We start from the raw sequence: 17,011 nt of genomic DNA, 5'->3' as shown, positions 1-17,011 counted from the left end.
TTGGAGACCGCATGGACCCAGAGGTGTGCGTCCTCTACTTGGTTACCATCCTGCTGTTTGGGGTCTTAGAAATATCTCAATGTGTGAAATGGTGCAAAACGATGAGCACAAGTGGGCCGTAGGACGGGGATCAGGTGAGGCTCATTGGAAGACGTGTATCGCTCAGTTCTGTAGCTTATGGATGAAAGTAGGTCAATGAGGCAAATATCTATCTGAGGTAAACTAAATATGGCTTCTTGGTCTAAAGATTTATGCACATTGTTTTGCAACACAGAGGCTTTATTTGAAAAACTAAAAACGTATCAGTTTGCGGATTTTTACGATGATGAAAATTGAAAATGGTCCAGAGAATTATGTAAATACTTCGTCTGACAAACAAAGATCTCTATGTGCTCAGTTGAGGTCTGGTATTTCACCCGGGACTGTTGAAAGTGGTTCATCTAGAAGAAGAGAAGCAGAGACTCAATGGCCAAGAGCACATGCTACCACTGTAGTAGTAGTAGTCCTGGTTCTCCCGTGCCCCCCTTCCATCCAGCGGGTGCAGCAATACGTCTTGGGTCTCCAGCAGGGTGGACCGGTCTCTGCTGGAGGATCTGGGTCTGTCCACGGTGGACCGGTCTCTGCTGGAGTCTGAGCTGAAGGAGGTTCTGGTGAACCTGCATGAGTTCATCTGGTTTCACCAGAATCCGACCCGGTGGCTCCGATGACGAGCATCAAGAATAACTCTATAGAAACAGACCATCTTCTCTCTGATGGTCTCTTTACTGATGGAGGTCTGATAGAGGATCAGGACTACACTGAGACTGGTTCAGGACCAGATAAAAGTTCCTCACAGTGACTCTAAAGTAAAATATCTAAATATGTCCTCCATCACTGCTTATTGACAGAATATTATGAAATCATTACTTTCTAAATATTCTTTTAATGATTGAATAAATGCTGATATTTGGGTCCACTACTTAAACATTTTTGAAAGCTTAGAGCTCAAGCAAGTTTGAAACATTTGTGAATTTCATTACAGATCAACGACTTTGTTTTTAAATGTAACGTTTATGTAGTTAAACAATGGCCTCCATGGTTTCCTGTGCTGAGTCAGGATGTGGTCGACTACTCGGTAAAACTTGATAGAGGCAGACTGAGGTTGGCACAGAATGGAGATCACATCACTCTGCCTCATGCTCTGTAAGTAATTTGTCTTAACTTCACTAAGTAACTATTTGAAGATGCTAAATGTACATTTCTTAAAGAAAGAAACCTCTGGCAACTATTCTGGTTTGACCTATTTCATGATGAGATCATCTGTGTTATCTGAAGTCACTTTAAGCTTTTCTTGAAAAAGGGATTCCTTTCTAAAGATGCAATTAGGCTGCATTCATCCATTTTATGTTTGTCCGTCAGATGGAAAAGTCCACATTCTCCTTTTTTAGCTCTGCTTTGCTCTCCACAACCAATTCATGAGAAAAGTAATCTGGCTCTTTTTTTAGAAGCAACTTTCTGATTGTGTCTAGCTGCCGTTCTATGCAGGACAGGGAGTGGTTCCTCCGAGGTTGTAGAGCACTGAACAATTTCACAGCTGGGTTAATGTGCCGTAAAGCCCAAATGATGAGCTAAGGGAGGTTAACAAGCACCGTAGAGCTGCAGAGTTGGTGGTAATTATCTGTGGGTTCCTCACTTTCAGCAAATCTTTTCACATGACACATGTTATCTAACATTAAATACCCCCCCCCCCCTCCTGCAGCCACGCTGAGCATTACTCCCAACAGATTGCAGTTCTTTTGGCACGACCAAATCTCTTTGAGATGTGTGGCAAACTCCAGCGGCTGGACAGTGAGGAGAAACACGTCCACTGAGACGTCGGATGCATGCAAGTATGGCTGGGGGATCCCAGGTGAGTCCTCCTGCACCATTCAGGATGTCTACCCGACAGACACCGGAGTGTACTGGTGCGAGTCTCAGCAGGGGCAGTGCAGCAACACTGTCAACATCACAGCGACAGGTAATACCAAATGTGCATGGATTTTTGCAAATTAACAGACTTTGCAAAGTCTACAAGTCTTTAATACAAGTATGGAAAAATTATTCTTTTATTTTTCAGATGGTGTTGTGATCCTGGAGAGCCCTGCGCTCCCTGTGACGGAGGGAGATAAAGTGACACTTTGCTGCTCCTACAAGGAAGACGACGAAGATGAATCTACGTCGAATTTCTCTGCTGTGTTCTACAAAAATGAAGTTTTCATCGGCACCGAGAATGCAGGAAAGATGGTCCTCCCAGCGGTGTCCGGGTCTGACGAAGGCTTCTACATGTGTGAACACCCCACGAAGGGGAAGTCACTGCAGAGCTGGCTGGCTGTGTCAGGTGACATGATGTTCTGCTTCCTATTTACTGTATACCGATGTTTAAGATGCTTTAGGTTTCAGACATTTAGGTCGTTTTTATCGGCTGCTCCCAGTGTTTCTTTTTAAATTAGACTATTTTTAGATAAAGAACTCAGTGTCTTCCAACCTAAGTTTTATTCTTAGCAGAACAAGGCTTTGAAACAATATTTTTTGTCAACCAATTTATAATTTGTGAGCTTGAATACTTTATTCCTTTCCTCAATATAAGAATTAAAAAACAAACGCCAAACAATAAAGAACACCATGTATGAGGGACAGGGGAGATAAATATAAAAAGGGCACCAGCTTCTCACATTGGGCCACCAACACACAAAGTATCCTAGAGGGCACTTCATCACGTTTTCTCCACTAGAAGAGCACCCTAGAGGGCACTTCATCACGTTTTCTCCACTAGAAGAGTATCCTAGAGGGCACTTCATCACGTTTTCTCCACTAGAAGAGCACCCTAGAGGGCACGTCATCATGTTTTCTCCACTAGAAGAGTATCCTAGAGGACACTTCATCACGTTTTCTCCACTAGAAGAGCATCCTAGAGGGCACTTCATCACGTTTTCTCCACTAGAAGAGCACCCTAGAGGGCACTTCATCACGTTTTCTCCACTAGAAGAGCACCCTAGAGGGCACTTCATCACGTTTTCTCCACTAGAAGAGCATCCTAGAGGGCACTTCATCACGTTTTCTCCACTAGAAGAGCATCCTAGAGGGCACTTCATCACGTTTTCTCCACTAGAAGAGTATTCTAGAGGGCACTTCATCACGTTTTCTCCACTAGAAGAGCATCCTAGAGGGCACTTCATCACGTTTTCTCCACTAGAAGAGCATCCTAGAGGGCACTTCATCACGTTTTCTCCACTAGAAGAGTATTCTAGAGGGCACTTCATCACGTTTTCTCCACTAGAAGAGCATCCTAGAGGGCACTTCATCATGTTTTCTCCACTAGAAGAGTATCCTAGATGGCACTTCATCACGTTTTCTCCACAAGAAGAGCATCCTACAGTACACCTCATTACATTAATTCCACTGGAAGAACCACAGTGATGACACCGATCGCTCTTACATTTGTCCTCTTGTTGCACCCTGTTGACAGTATTCATATGGCCTTATTAAACAAAAGTTACATTTGATTTAAGATTTGAATGAAATCAGAAGTGATTATGTTTCATGTTTGGAACTCCTTTTCTTCCTCACAGTGAGACCTCAGCCTACAGATGTCTCTCCTCCTCCTCCTCCTCCTCCTCCTCTCATGTCTCTGCCCAGGCTGCTGTGTACCATCCTGCTGTTCGTCCTCTACACTGTCGTCCTCATAATGTGCATACACTTGTTCTGCAGGATGGCTCGAGGTAAGAACGCCTCTGATAATACAGTAATAGAAATCCATCACCTCTTCTGTATGCCTCCTCCACAAGAGGTCAGGAACAACTCTATTGACCTTTCAGCAACATGGAAGGGCTCTCTTGAAAATGTATGTAGGCTGACTTTGTGTTTGGGTTTACCAGAGCTAGCTGTATGGGTACGAGAACACGGTGAAAATACTCCACTTCAAGCTAAAGTCATGCATTCAAGACTTTACTGAAGAAAAAGTTTGTATCAACAAAATGTACCCAAAGTATTTGAAGTAGTGGAGTATTGAATGTTCCCTGTGAGTGTTTGACTGTTTGACCATTACTTTAGCGTTACACTAAACTAGCAGCTAGAAACAGTTTCCAGTCTGTTGTTCATGTGGCTGCTTCATTTCCTGTTTCACTGAAATGTGAGCGATGGCCTCTCTTGTGGCTGATGACGGGTTTGATTCTGTGGTTTTCGGTGGGAGATCGTACCATTAAAAATCACACACATTTGGAGATGCGTGGTTTTCACTGGACAGGAAGGGTTTGAGCTGATCGTCACAGCAAAAACAATGAAGCCACGTCAGGTAGAAGTCTGCTCACTCCACTCAACACTTTCTCTGCTCTGGTTGTTCTGCAGCTCGAGCTGATGCTAAAAGGAGAGCTGATCTCGTACTGGAATGAAGAAGAAGAAGATCTACAACCTGTGATATTGCAGATATATCGGCCAATATGAGTGTGAAGGCAATATTCCTATATTTTTATTACATTTTTCTCAAATGGTCTATTTTATTTTAATCTCTTAGCTACTGTATGGAGGAGGGAACCTGGCAAAACAAAAAATGAATAAATTAAAAGATACATTTAAAAAACAAATGGATGAATGTAAAAATAAAATAGATAAATGCAAAGAAAATGAAGGCGAATTAAGACAGAATATACTTTTACCAATTAATGAATGAATACATGTATCTTTCATTTGTTTTTGGTATATTTTTTGGCATATTTATTTATTTATTAAGTCATTTATTTTGTCATCTTCCGTCCTCCATAAACCTGATGCATACATGCTTTTTTAAATCATCTTTATAATTGTTTGCATTTCTTATTCTTATGTAACAATCTGCAGAGTTAAATTAACAGCCAGAGATAAATAATTAAATGTGACGATGAATAAATAAATGTAAAAATAAATACACACAAGTAAGGATTTATAGAAATAGATACTTTACTCTGATGTCCTGTATATTAGTTTGTATTTTGAGGATTATGGGATGTTATTGGTGCAGTTCTTATGTCATAAATCAAAGTATAAGATGGAAAGTGATGTAAGGGAATGACATCACACCCGAGTTGACTGCGTTCCAGTAAAACGGTGAAACCTTGATACCTGATGACAGCGCGTTATGTGTGGATGTGTCTGTAACCTTCAGGTCAGATCTCTGCAAATCTTCTTCTTTGAGAAACATTCACTCAAATGTCTAAATAAACTCATGAGCAGCAGCTTCAATGATTGTCACGCCACCTAGTGGGCAGGTTACACTTTCACTCAATAGACCTTATTTCCATAAACATGTAGAACATTGTAATTGTGCGCTTAATAAACTAAATAAAACATAAGAAAACTTCCTCTGCAGTTGAACTCTTTACTTGATGATTCTGTAAAGTTGTGTGAGAGCTCAGAACTCTGCAGAACTTAAAAATCCTTTAACTTTGGTTACACCTGAACGCATCATTTGCTGTGACGTGGAGGTCTCTCAGCTTCTCCAACCAGAGTCTGCTGCTCGTCCCGCTAAATGTGATGAAGGGAAATCTGTCCGTTTGCAGTATTTGCCCCAAAATAATTGCTTTTTATTCGCGTGTCTTCTCTGTTTTCCTTTCTTTTTTTATTATCCTTTATCACCTATAATTACATTATTTCCTCACAGATGCAATAACACAGATTGTCCAGCAGATGTCCACAACTTCAGTTGTAATGGAACGTGTTGCATTCATAGATCTGAACTCGGTAGAACTCACACGTCTCTCTAGGAACACAGTTCACCCTCCTGATGAGGACGTGAAGGAGACGCCTGTCATTACCTTCACTTCAGGTAAAGTCCAGTTTGATTCCTTTTTTAATATCTAAAAACATCAAACTTATGTCATAAGTTCTAGAAGTGTTGGTTGAATTGTCTTTCTGACTTGGTGACAGATGATCACATTCATCCGAACGTTCGCATCAGAACTATTTCACTGCGCTCCGTCAGTGACTCGTGTTGATGGAGGTTTGAACAGAGTCTCTAACAAAGCTGCTTTATATGATGCTGCGGTCCGTTCCTCTGGAAGTCACCAGGTTTCTGTGATTCCCCCAGTTTGTCTTCTGTTCTCGGTTTCATCATGAAACCAGAGGATCGGCTGGAGGAGTCGGAGCTTCCAGTGAAGTTTTCAGGGTTTTTTAGGGAAATATCAGCTCCTCCGTGATGTTTGAGTCAAATGTGTGACGCTGTTGATTCGGTGTTCTGGACGGTCACGTCTGGGTTCATCTTATCTTATCTCATCAGTTACATCATTGTATTCCATGGTGCAGCAGGTTTGGAATGGTTTAAATATAATCAGTGATCTCACGGTGCTGACTCAGGTGAAGGTGCGTTTCAGTGTGAACAGGAATGAGGAAGTACCTGTTTTATTACACACACATACTTTGTGTTGCTAAAAATAGGACTGAAGAACACATCTGATGTCAGGCCAAATAGTTTCCCACACACAGTATTCATTAATAACCGCAAGACCGAAACTCAGATGTTACGCATTTAAAGCTGCACCTTACACACGTGGAGACAAACGATACACACAAATGGCAACGATTACATTATTTATTAAAGTTTGTTCCCTTAAAGATGTTTCTGGTGTGTCTGTTTGTCATCCTGAGAGCGACATGCTGATCAGAATGAATGAATGAATGGAAATGTCATTTTATATTAACAATAAACTTGTTTGATAAAAGCTGTTGTTCAGTATTTAACCTCAATAGTTTATTACTTCTAAACAACAGGAACACGTATTTAAATATGCCTCAGTCTTTGTTTAAATGTTTTAACTATATTTTAATCTAATTTGCTTCATTTTGACTATGAATTAATTCTAGGGAAGTCCTGGGGACACAAAGCAGAGATGTGTGAGAGATGATACTGAAAACATTTAAACATTTAAACATTATCTACATTTAACAGATTGATTTCATCATTTAGAGCTGAAACATTATATTCAGACATGAAACTGAGTTTTTATTTGACTAATAAGACTTTAATCCCTTGTTGATGCAGGTTTAATTAGAAAACTCAGCTTTAATCCACCAGTTTCCTATAAATCCCACAATGCAACGCGTCTCCTGTTTGATCCATAACACCACAGAATCGATGCCCGCGCGCGTTGCCTCCTGTCAGGTGTTTCCCGGTTTGACTGATGAGTAGAAGGTCGGAGCAGCGGCCGCGTCTGTGGAGGAAGGACACGGTGGACAGAATAATAGAAACACCGTGTCACTGTTCGATTCCCACAAACGTGAACGGTACATTACTGTAAACAGGAAACAGAGAACAAAGGAGGGTTTCCCCTTAAAGAGGATAATAACAGATGTGTCCACTGTACTCTGAGGCTTTAAATGCTGCAATAAAACCAAATATGAGCATTAAAACCACGAGTATCTGTCCGCTCCTTCATTATGAAATATAGAATGAAACATCAGGAGAGACCGCGAGGCTGTGATGCTTGAAGTAAAGTAACAGAAAGCACGAGATGCTTATTTTAAACTCTTATTATTTGTCTTTCTATGTTTTTGTTTCCATGCACGTGCTATTATTAACTACATGTTGTCACTTAAATTCCATAAAAGTAAAAGTGGTGAAACTTGGTCAGCCTGAATGAGGTAATGCTGTTTCGTTTGCTATGTCACCATGGCGACGGGCTGTTGTGACACAGAAACGGACCAATAGGAGCGTAGAGGGGCGGGACTTCCGTCTCCAGGCAGATGACAACAAACACACAGGACCCAGTGCGTCGTTATAGATTTAAACTGTTATTTATGGGATGTCACATGAATATTTGAGGTTTTTGTTCATGTTTCTTTTAACGTCTTTGTATCAGCTGCTGATGTTGTTATCACTGAGTGTGAGTGTGTGTTTACCTCTGATCCTGTCGGTCTGAGCTTCCTGTGTGATGATGACGTCAGTGTACGACACGTCAGGGTCGACTTTACCTGCAGAGCAACGTTTTAGTGTTTGGTGTGAATTTAAAAACATGTGTTTGTGTCATAAATAATCCACAGACAGTGAAATAGTGTGAATATGTCTCTGAATCCACCACACTGTCTGTCCATCATCTACTCTACAGCTTGTAGTTATCTGGTCATCAAATGTCGAATACTTTACTTTCTTTAGTTACAATATCACCTTTGTTTTTTTGCAGTCAGGAAGTCAGAACAAAACGCACTTCACATCCAGATGTTTCTAAACTAAAACACATTCACGTGTTTCTGTTAAAAACAAGCTCCTCAAACTCCATCTGACTTTAACTTCTTGTACGTTCAGGTGTCTGGAAGTCAAATATTAATGTGGAAATCTGTGCGAGTGGATTGTTGGTGCTGCCGGCGTCATTATTTTAACCTTAAAGATCAGAAAGTCTTTACTTTAAAGGCTGCTGACAGATCTCCTCCTCGTAGTTTACATCTGGTGGGCTGAGGTCACGAGCACACGTCTGTGTTCACATGGACTAGAATAACCCGTTTAATAACTAAATTGTAGATTTAGTTTCTGTGTTAAACATAATTTCGCGGCCTCTTTCTGCAGCGTCTGACTGCTCGTCGAGGCTTTTCTTCAGCAGAATGAATCTGCTGTTTATTTCATACCACTCGTTTCCGAGTCCGACAATGAACTTTAGCACGTTCCGGCGTGCGACCTCCTCAACAGAAGTATCGCTGAAACAGCAGAATGTTAAGAGTTAGTCGATGTATTCACATGAAACCACGGCTGACCTTTGTGCCTCCTCCAGAGGCAGAGCAGCACCAGCAGTGCCAGCAGCACCAGCGAGAGGCAGCAGGCGCCCACCACAGGAAGCAGGAAGCCAGCGAGGGGGGAGTCCGGCGGCGGCTCGGGGCGGCCTGCTTCTAAACAGAAATACCACAGGTTGGCCTCGATGCAAACAGAATGCGGCTGGCTTTGTGCTGGATAAACCTCAGAATATGATAAAACGTTTGTATCAAATTTGGATGTTCTCGTCTGTCGCTGGTCAGACATGAAACGTAAAGATGTGCAGAAGACTTTTATAATGGTGGAACCAAATTCCAGCGTTTAAACGACATCATTTCCTTTTGTGTTGATGTAGAAGTTGTTTTTGGGGAACTTAAAGGGACATCTCTGTGTTCTTGACTTTGTGGCGAACTTGTCCCTTTGAGGCCGTCCTCACCTCTGACGGTCAGCCGGCTTTCTGAAGATCCTCCGGCTCCAGAGACGGCGCACTTGTAGAGTCCTTCATCGGCCTTAGAAACACTGGGGACGGTGATGTTTCCCGTGGCGCTGCTCCCGATGAGGAGGCCGTCTTTATAGAAATCGGCTGTGAGGTTGGAGGCCGACTTGGTTCTGCAGCGGAGGCTCGCGTCGTCTCCCTCCGTCACGGGGAGGACGGGACTCTCCAGGATCACGGGTCCAGCTGAGAGACGAGACAAGAAGATAGTTCACTTGAAGAGGTCAAAGCTCCAGCAAGACGTTTAGTCTAAAGAACAACTTTATTGTCGGACCAACGTTTCCTCTTCTAGACTTTTTACCTCCTCCAAGCACCTTGGAAGTCCGAACAGAAGTCCAGAAGTAGTTTTGTTGCCTAAATTTAACAATCTTCGGCTTCACTCTTCAGACCTGGAGGTTGACGACTTGTTTTGGAATTGGCATGTTGGAAACTGTGAGCTCTGTATGTTCAGCCCGTCAAAGACGAACGTCTGGAGGTGAATTTCTCGTCTAAATAGCTGCGAGTCTTTTTATTTACACCCACCGGTCACCAAGATGTTGACGACGTCGCTGCACCCTCCTGCTGCAGACTCACACCAGTACGCCCCGTTGTCTAGTATGTAAAGGTCATCGATGAAGCAGTGGTGGGATTCATTGGTTCCCTCCGAGGAACACTCTTGGTTTATACTCGTGGACGTGTTCCTCTTCACCCTCCAGTCAGGAGAGCTTCCCTCCTGCTCACAGCTCAGAGAGACGGACTCGTACTGGAAGAACTGAGATCTGTCGGGGAGAACTCTCAGAGCGGCTGCAAGAAAACACAGATTTACATCGTTTTCACCACCTCAGCAGAAAACCAAGCGACCACTCGCCAAGCTCGCCGGCTTCTTTCTTTCACTACGGATGTTGTTTTGAACAAACACTGAAGCTTCTCAGCAGGCGTCGATTCTGAACCCAACAGCTTTGTGTCGACGGGAAGTTATTTATATTATTAACAACAATAAACAGAATACAGAATCCTCCACGATGGTGCAATCAGAGGTTCACACGTCGCCCACGATCAAACGTGTGAAAGTAGCTCTCAGCGTGAAACCACAACGAGAAGAAGTCACATTTTAAAGATGAAGCTGCTGCTCGTCTCTGCACAGACTTTGACAGATAAACATCTGGTGGAGTTGTTGTTGTTGTTTGTATTTTACAGTTTGTTCTCTTCCCAACATAAAATATATTATCTAGCATTTGGTTTATCACCAGCGGGAAAAAAAAGTTGCAAATTTGCAAAATGCTAAAAATACAAACAAGGTAAACAGTGAGGATCATTAAGAGTGATTGCTTGAGTTTCATACAGTTATTAAGAGATGCAGAAACAAGGATGCAGAGAACTTTTAAGGCTAAATCTCAGCGTGAATTGCTCAAAGACGTTCAGTACTCACCAACGACAGCGCACAGTGTTGCTATCGCCATGCTGACTGATGACTGACTGACTTGTTGCATCCTATCACAGAGGCCACAAGCTTCCTGCTGGTATCTCTCTCTTCTTCTTCATCAGACTGACAGACAGTCAGACTGATGAAAGTTCACCGATTGGCTGAAACAGGAGGACGGACGGATGCGTTTGGTTACAATTGCGCAACGTGTCCAAGAGTTAAATGGGTCAAAGCTAACAAAACAGAGCATCCGGTCCTGCAGAGATATTCTGTGATTGTTATTTTGCTGCTTTGTCTCTCAAAGCTCTTTGTAAACTCTGTTTTTAAAGGTGCTCTATGAATAAAAAGTTATTATTATTGAAAACACATTCCTACGAATATAAACAGTCAAACATTCTCTGCTTCTCTGAGGATTTTAATTACTTTCTATTTGGGTTTCTGATAAATGAGATCATTTCACTTTATTTCACTTGCTCTGCTGGAACACAGCAGATATTCTGTAACACGAGTTTGTTTCACATTCAGTTTTATTTAGATGACGGGGTGAAGATCAGGTTTAAGGCTCTGCTACCATCATCACCATAGATACACAATTCTGTTTAAAATGATTTATTATTCCCTGTTTTTAGGTTTTTACTGTTCGTGCTGAGTCATAGAATAAATGCTGAGTCACACACCATGTGTGTTATCAATGATAACGATGACTAGTGTGACATTAATGTGATCATGTGACAGAAGTGGAAAGACCGCTTTGGGATAAAGTAGTTTAATTATTTTAATTATTATTTAATTTAATTTATTTTTTTATTTTGGTTTGTGGTTTACTCAAGATTTTATTTGTATGTATTTTATTTATTTATTTTTAATTGATTTGGTGGTTTGCTGTCAATTAATGTAAAATGAATTAAATTAAATTAAATAGTAAACATATGAATATATAACATTTTATTACTCAATCAATACTTATTCATTTGTTTACAATTCACAGACGTTATAAATATATTCATATATACTCACATTTATGTATCTTGTTTGTCTATAACAGTTCTGTTTATTTGTAACAGTCACATGATGATTACTCATCAGTTCATTCATCTTTTGTTTATAGTTATGTTAAGCCTAGAGGTGTGTTGGTTAAACAAAGCGAAGGGTGAAACCTGGAAACGAGCCAAAATGCGTAATGTGCGCCATGATGTCATTACATACGTGCACACGTTTCATTACGTCGTCATATATAAAGCAGCTGTAACACTCGTGGCTTCATTACTCAGACAAGCCTCTCCGCTGGAGCTCACTACAGACGCTTTAAGCGGCTCCGCTGGAGCTCACTACGGCGGCTCCTCGGTCCTTCTACCGGCTGTTCTTATGCTTCAGCTCTGCGGCTCCGTGCTCGTCTGGACGTGTCTTCTCTCCTTTAACACGGCTTTAAACGGTGAGCTCCGGGCTTTACTCTGTTTATTCTTTAGGAGATATAATAATCATGTTTATATGTGTATCCATTTGTTTATGAGCCTGAGTGCCGTTAAACTGTAACTGACCGTTATTCTAACTTAAAACCACTATAAATGATTGTCTGTTTATATTTATTTCATTTTTTTCTTTAAAATATCAGCATGAAGCATGTTACAACAAAACAAACTACTGTTTACTCACTGATTAACGGATATGCCACTAATAATTTAGCAAAAAGTAACATTTTGCCATATTAATCGCAATGTAACGTCTGATTTTAATAATAATACTCATAATAATAATAATAATACATTTTATTTTGTATATCGCTTTAAAAAGGTACTCAAAGACACTTTATATGGTAAAAACAGAAACAATAGAGGTAATTACAATAAAACTAAATAGATGACATCATGACTAAGGAACAACACAGGAAGAATAAGACATGTTGCTGTTTTTAAAACTAGTTTAATGTGATTACATGTTTTCACTGATGATGGCTGATTCAATAAGTGACTCAGAGCGGAAATGCAGCCTGAGGTTGAGCTGTCTAGACTTGTCCAGAACAAAGATGACGAGGATGGACCGGATCACAAACCTCACGGTTCTTGAGTCACGGTTCGGTTCGGATCAGCAAAGAAAAGGGGAGGAGTCAAATATAACTTTGCTTTCCATTTATTAATTAAAGAACTTCAAGAACACTTGAAGAAAATAACTTTGGGCTATAGTCTTACATAAAAACACTAATATTGAAGATGTCCAATTTGAAATAAAAATAAAACATTCCAGAATATTCTCTTCTGTTAAGTTTAAGTGCAACATGAGGTCTGTTGATAGCCTCGTCCTTAGATCAATATTGAAAGAAATAAACCAGTTAACCAGGTAGCTTCCACTGTTTACACTGAACTGAACTGCTCAGCAACAACTTGGGTCAATGTTTACTTCCTGTAATGTCATTCAAATACACACTAATGTTTACCATTAAATACTGTTTACCATTAAATACTGTTTACCATTAAATACTGTTTACCATGACTCTGAAATGGTCTTTTCAAGAAGATGAGAATATCTCCATTGTCTGGGGAGAGGGTCGACCTTTCTGTGGTGACTGTCTAGCTTCACTCTGCTGCTTCAGTCAGCACCTGCACCAGGTGTGTGTCTGTGACTCTCTCAGAGGGGGCGTTCTATGTGCTGACTTGTTTTGGAAGGCGGCAAATTCAAAACCCAATTTTGGGGACTCATCCAAAACAGATAAGCAGGACTGTTAAACCGTTACCAGGAAGTATACAAAGCTCCTATTGTTCCATCACACGACATGTGTTCATGGCCACCGTAGAACCACGGGGGTAACTTGTGATTGAATTCAGTTTTAAATTAAAATACCATCTAAACTCCCATGACAGAGGTTGGTCACGCTGTTGATGTTTTTCAGGGTCATGCGTTTTGTTTCTCTTAATCAGATGTTTTTTTTCTCAATGTTGCTCAAAGAATGATGACTCGTGGTCACGAGGAGTCATCATGACTCTGCAAAATCACTGAAGTCCAATAAGCGTCACATGTTATCAGTCCTGGAAGTCTGGTGTGAGTAGTTTAGAAGTTCAAATAAAAGTTGAGATAAAGTAGCTCAAACTCGTTCCTCCGTGTTTTTTCCAGCTCAACCTCAGGTGATTGGGTCTCGTCAGCCAATCGTGGCCGCCCCGGGCGACGATGTCATCCTGCCGTGCCACCTAGAGCCTAAGTTCAACGTGGAGGGTCTGACGGTGGAGTGGTCGTTGCCCGACCTCAAGCCGGACCCCGCGGACCCGCTGAGCCGGGTGGAGTACGTGCACCTCTACAGGCGCCGGCACGAGATCCCGGACATGAAGATCCGGTCGTACGTCAGGAGGACGACGCTGTTCACCGACGAGCTGAAAGACGGAAACATCTCGCTGAAGATCACCAACGTCACGCTGGCCGACCAAGGAAGATACCGATGTTTCATCCCCAAGTTAAACAGCCCGGTGGACCAGTCAGTGGTCCAGCTCGTTGTTGGTGAGTTTGTGGTAGAGTCTCTTTGTGGGTTTTCTGCAAATTTAGACATCTTTGAACCTTTTAAGGATTGTTTAGTCAACACTTTCTGCGAACTATAATCGTCTCTCTTTGATCTTGTGTTTTTTCAGCAACACAATCTGATAAAACCTGGACGCCGGAGCCGGAGCTGCAAACCAAAAGTCTCCCAGATCCAAATCAAAACGATGAGACCGATGCAGGTGAGAAAACCTTTGATGAGGAGAGAATGAAGAATCTTCAGCATTAATAGTGTGTAGATGGTACCCAGACTTCAACCTCTAGTTCTGAAGAGTGAAGCCAAAGCTTCACGTGTTAAAGCTGCATTCTCTCTAGTGTCCACCAGGGGGCGACTCCTCTGGTTGTATAGAAGTCTATGAGAAAATGACTCTACTTCTCTCTTGATTTATTACCTCAGTAAACATTGTAAACATGAGTTTATGGTCTCAATCTCTAGTTTCAAGTCTTCTTCAACACAGCATGATGTTCATTTAGTAGATTATGGTCCATTTAGAGTCTCCTTTGTTTTAACATCAGGTGGTCGACTTCATCTAAGCGTTCTGATCCCGTTGGGCGTCTTCGTCTCTCTGATCCTGGTTGGTGCGTTTTTCCTTATTAAACGACCTCAGAAACAAAATGTAAGAAAACAAAACCGTTCTGTTTCTTCTTGTTGAGTAAATCCTGACTGACTCTCCGTAAGACAGTTTTTATTATTATCGTTCATAATTAAATGTATGTTAATTATTCCCACAGCGGCCGAAATATGACGTCGCTCCAACCAAACCACTCCGGGTCTGAGGCGCCTTGCTCAAAGGCACGTTGGTAGTTAATGCAGAGCAGCACGTCCAGCCTCAACTGGACCCGGTGGACCCGGTGAGGTCTTCACGTTGGATCCAGATCCCCATCGGACACGATGTAAGTCACGTTTGAAGACGACTGTTTGACTTTGTCTCACGCTGGAGGAATCTGCTCTTCGTGGGTTTAAAAAAGAGAATTTGAATTTGAAAAGCGACACCGGCTGGATTGTTTCTTCCTGCACACGTTTACAAGAAGTAAATCCCGGAGAGGACCTGTGCCGGAGAGGGAAACCCTCTTTAATCTGTCGACACGAGATTCAGCAGCTGGATCACGTTTCGTCTCTAGGAGACGAAGAAAGAAGCCAAACTTCATGGAAGAGCTACTGTTAGCGCCATAGCTTCACCTCCACGCCAGCTGTTATTGTGAAGGAAATACAAGTTGTTGTTTTTGGCTTGTTGCTGTCGTAGACGACACATTATGGTCTGTAGGTGACCTCCACCGTATTATTGTTACGGCGCTGTGATGAGGAGTAAGTTCAGACTTTACTCTCAATGAAAAAACGCTGAACCTCGTGAACTTCTCACGCAGAGTTCATTTCACTAATTTAATTAATTAATTTAATTTGTAGCATTAGCTTGATGCTAAGTGTCAGATATTACTGTATCTGACTTGATGTTTTTTAATAATGATGTAAGTGTAACAGAACAGACCTCCTGATATATAAAGTAAAGCCATCAGCGTTCGACTAAATGACGTCAGTTAGCTTAGCATAAACTGATGATCCCTCATTTTAAAACTATTAATACTACGAACGCTGAAACACGAGGCTGGATCTCTCCATGTATGAAGACATGCATTTTAGAAATACGTACAGTAAATGTAAAATGACGACGTGTGACACTTAATCAAACTGCAGCTTGTTGAAGACCAAGCGCTCTACTTCCTGAAAGTGCCTTTGAGCAAGGCACCTTTACCTCACTATACTATTTATGCACTGAATATAAAAATCTCAAGTATGTATATCTATATCTTGTTTTAAGCCTCTAAAATTGTGATTTCTGGATGTTATGCTAACTTGTCATGTCCTGGAAGTGCAGGACACTTCCTGTTAACCGATGTACACGTTTACTTTACCAGCTGAGAAGTTTTAAATGTTTAACCTGATTTAATAAATCCCTGAATCGCTGATGCAACCCAGCTAATCTGCAGCACAGCATGAAGAAGAATGTGTGTTTAGTGTTTTTAATGTTATTTATTTCCCCACCTGTTCAGACAGGTGATGGTGTTAGAAGGTATTATTCTGAAGAGCGAGTGTTCTCTGAGGACGATGTCGAGGTCACCCGACTGTTTCACAATGATGACGTGTGACGGGTGTGAAACTTATTTAAAATACAGAATTCAGGTTTTTGAAGACTTTAAGCACTGAATATATAAAACATGAGTGTTTTGTGTTTCTATGATGTAGAACGAGTGTCCTCGAGGTATTTAGAATATTTGCACTGAAATGTTTCGTGTGTGACACTTTTTAACCCGGCGGTCTCTAAATAAACCACATTTACAAACGACTACAGCGTTGATTGATTTGTGTGTATCTGCTGTCCGTGTGCATGACGCTGGAGTTTAACTCGCACGGCTTCGATCGCTCAGACACTTTCCAGAGCTTTAGTTTATATAAAACCTTCTATTAGCCGACAGAAGAATTCAACATTAAACTCTGATCGTCACTGAAGAGGTTTCATGTGCTCCTTTAGGACTCTGGTTTGTTTCCCTTCTGTTAGAGGACTCGTTCCTCTCCTAAACCTGTAGTCCTCATCTATTCTCCATCCACACTCAGTGGAGCGGTGCGTAGTTGTTGAAGGAGTCTAGTGTCAGTAAATGTACCGTGTCGGTTACAGTTTGCACACGAACAACCACTGAAACGACAACACGCCTCAATATCCAGGAAGCTCCCGTGTTTTCCTTCTCCGTTGCTGTGGAACAGTGCAGACACTCTGGAGATGAATGTACCAGAATAGTCGACTATTTGTTGGTTGTGTAGGTAACGATGGGCTCTACAAACATGTTTAAATCACACCAAACCTTTTAGGAAAATGCT

General features: G+C 41.5%; 3 protein-coding genes across 3 annotated transcripts; 2 read left to right on the top strand and 1 right to left on the bottom strand.

Moving 5' to 3' along the window:
- The first annotated feature begins 1,147 nt into the window (after window positions 1-1,147).
- On the top strand, window positions 1,148-5,313 carry LOC306714718 (sialoadhesin-like). The gene is made up of 5 exons (XM_079184831.1): window positions 1,148-1,182; window positions 1,739-1,996; window positions 2,096-2,356; window positions 3,588-3,737; window positions 4,363-5,313. The coding sequence occupies exons 1-5, from the start codon at window positions 1,152-1,154 to the stop codon at window positions 4,404-4,406; spliced, it is 744 nt and encodes a 247-aa protein (XP_079040957.1). The 5' UTR covers window positions 1,148-1,151; the 3' UTR covers window positions 4,407-5,313.
- Window positions 5,314-8,419: 3,106 nt separating this feature from the next.
- LOC306714527 (sialoadhesin-like) lies at window positions 8,420-10,657 on the bottom strand (the record flags this gene model as incomplete). Its single annotated transcript, XM_079184571.1, has 5 exons — window positions 8,420-8,433; window positions 8,731-8,859; window positions 9,162-9,404; window positions 9,741-10,001; window positions 10,627-10,657. 5 exons carry the CDS (start codon window positions 10,655-10,657, stop codon window positions 8,420-8,422), a joined length of 678 nt encoding a protein of 225 aa, XP_079040697.1.
- A 1,261-nt stretch (window positions 10,658-11,918) lies between these two features.
- On the top strand, window positions 11,919-16,455 carry LOC306714726 (myelin-oligodendrocyte glycoprotein-like). Its single transcript, XM_079184844.1, has 5 exons — window positions 11,919-12,052; window positions 13,726-14,103; window positions 14,232-14,321; window positions 14,656-14,714; window positions 14,872-16,455. Exons 1-5 carry the CDS (start codon window positions 11,986-11,988, stop codon window positions 14,914-14,916), a joined length of 639 nt encoding a protein of 212 aa, XP_079040970.1. The 5' UTR covers window positions 11,919-11,985; the 3' UTR covers window positions 14,917-16,455.
- Window positions 16,456-17,011: the final 556 nt, after the last annotated feature.

The sequence above is a fragment of the Pholis gunnellus genome (assembly GCF_910591455.1).
Source record: "Pholis gunnellus genome assembly, chromosome: 23".
In the NCBI taxonomy this organism is placed as follows: Eukaryota; Metazoa; Chordata; class Actinopteri; order Perciformes; family Pholidae; genus Pholis; species Pholis gunnellus.
This window is presented reverse-complemented; position numbering and strand designations above follow the sequence as displayed.

Excerpts from the sequence above, each read along its gene's own strand:
- LOC306714718 (XM_079184831.1), top strand. The coding sequence starts at position 1,152 with ATGGAGATCACATCACTCTGCCTCATGCTCT. Across the intron at positions 1,997-2,095 it reads TGTCAACATCACAGCGACAG|ATGGTGTTGTGATCCTGGAG; the intron begins GTAATACCAAAT and ends TTTATTTTTCAG. Across the intron at positions 2,357-3,587 it reads GAGCTGGCTGGCTGTGTCAG|TGAGACCTCAGCCTACAGAT; the intron begins GTGACATGATGT and ends TCTTCCTCACAG.
- LOC306714726 (XM_079184844.1), top strand. The coding sequence starts at position 11,986 with ATGCTTCAGCTCTGCGGCTCCGTGCTCGTCTGGACGTGTCTTCTCTCC. Across the intron at positions 12,053-13,725 it reads CTTTAACACGGCTTTAAACG|CTCAACCTCAGGTGATTGGG; the intron begins GTGAGCTCCGGG and ends TGTTTTTTCCAG. Across the intron at positions 14,715-14,871 it reads TCTTCGTCTCTCTGATCCTG|CGGCCGAAATATGACGTCGC; the intron begins GTTGGTGCGTTT and ends TTATTCCCACAG.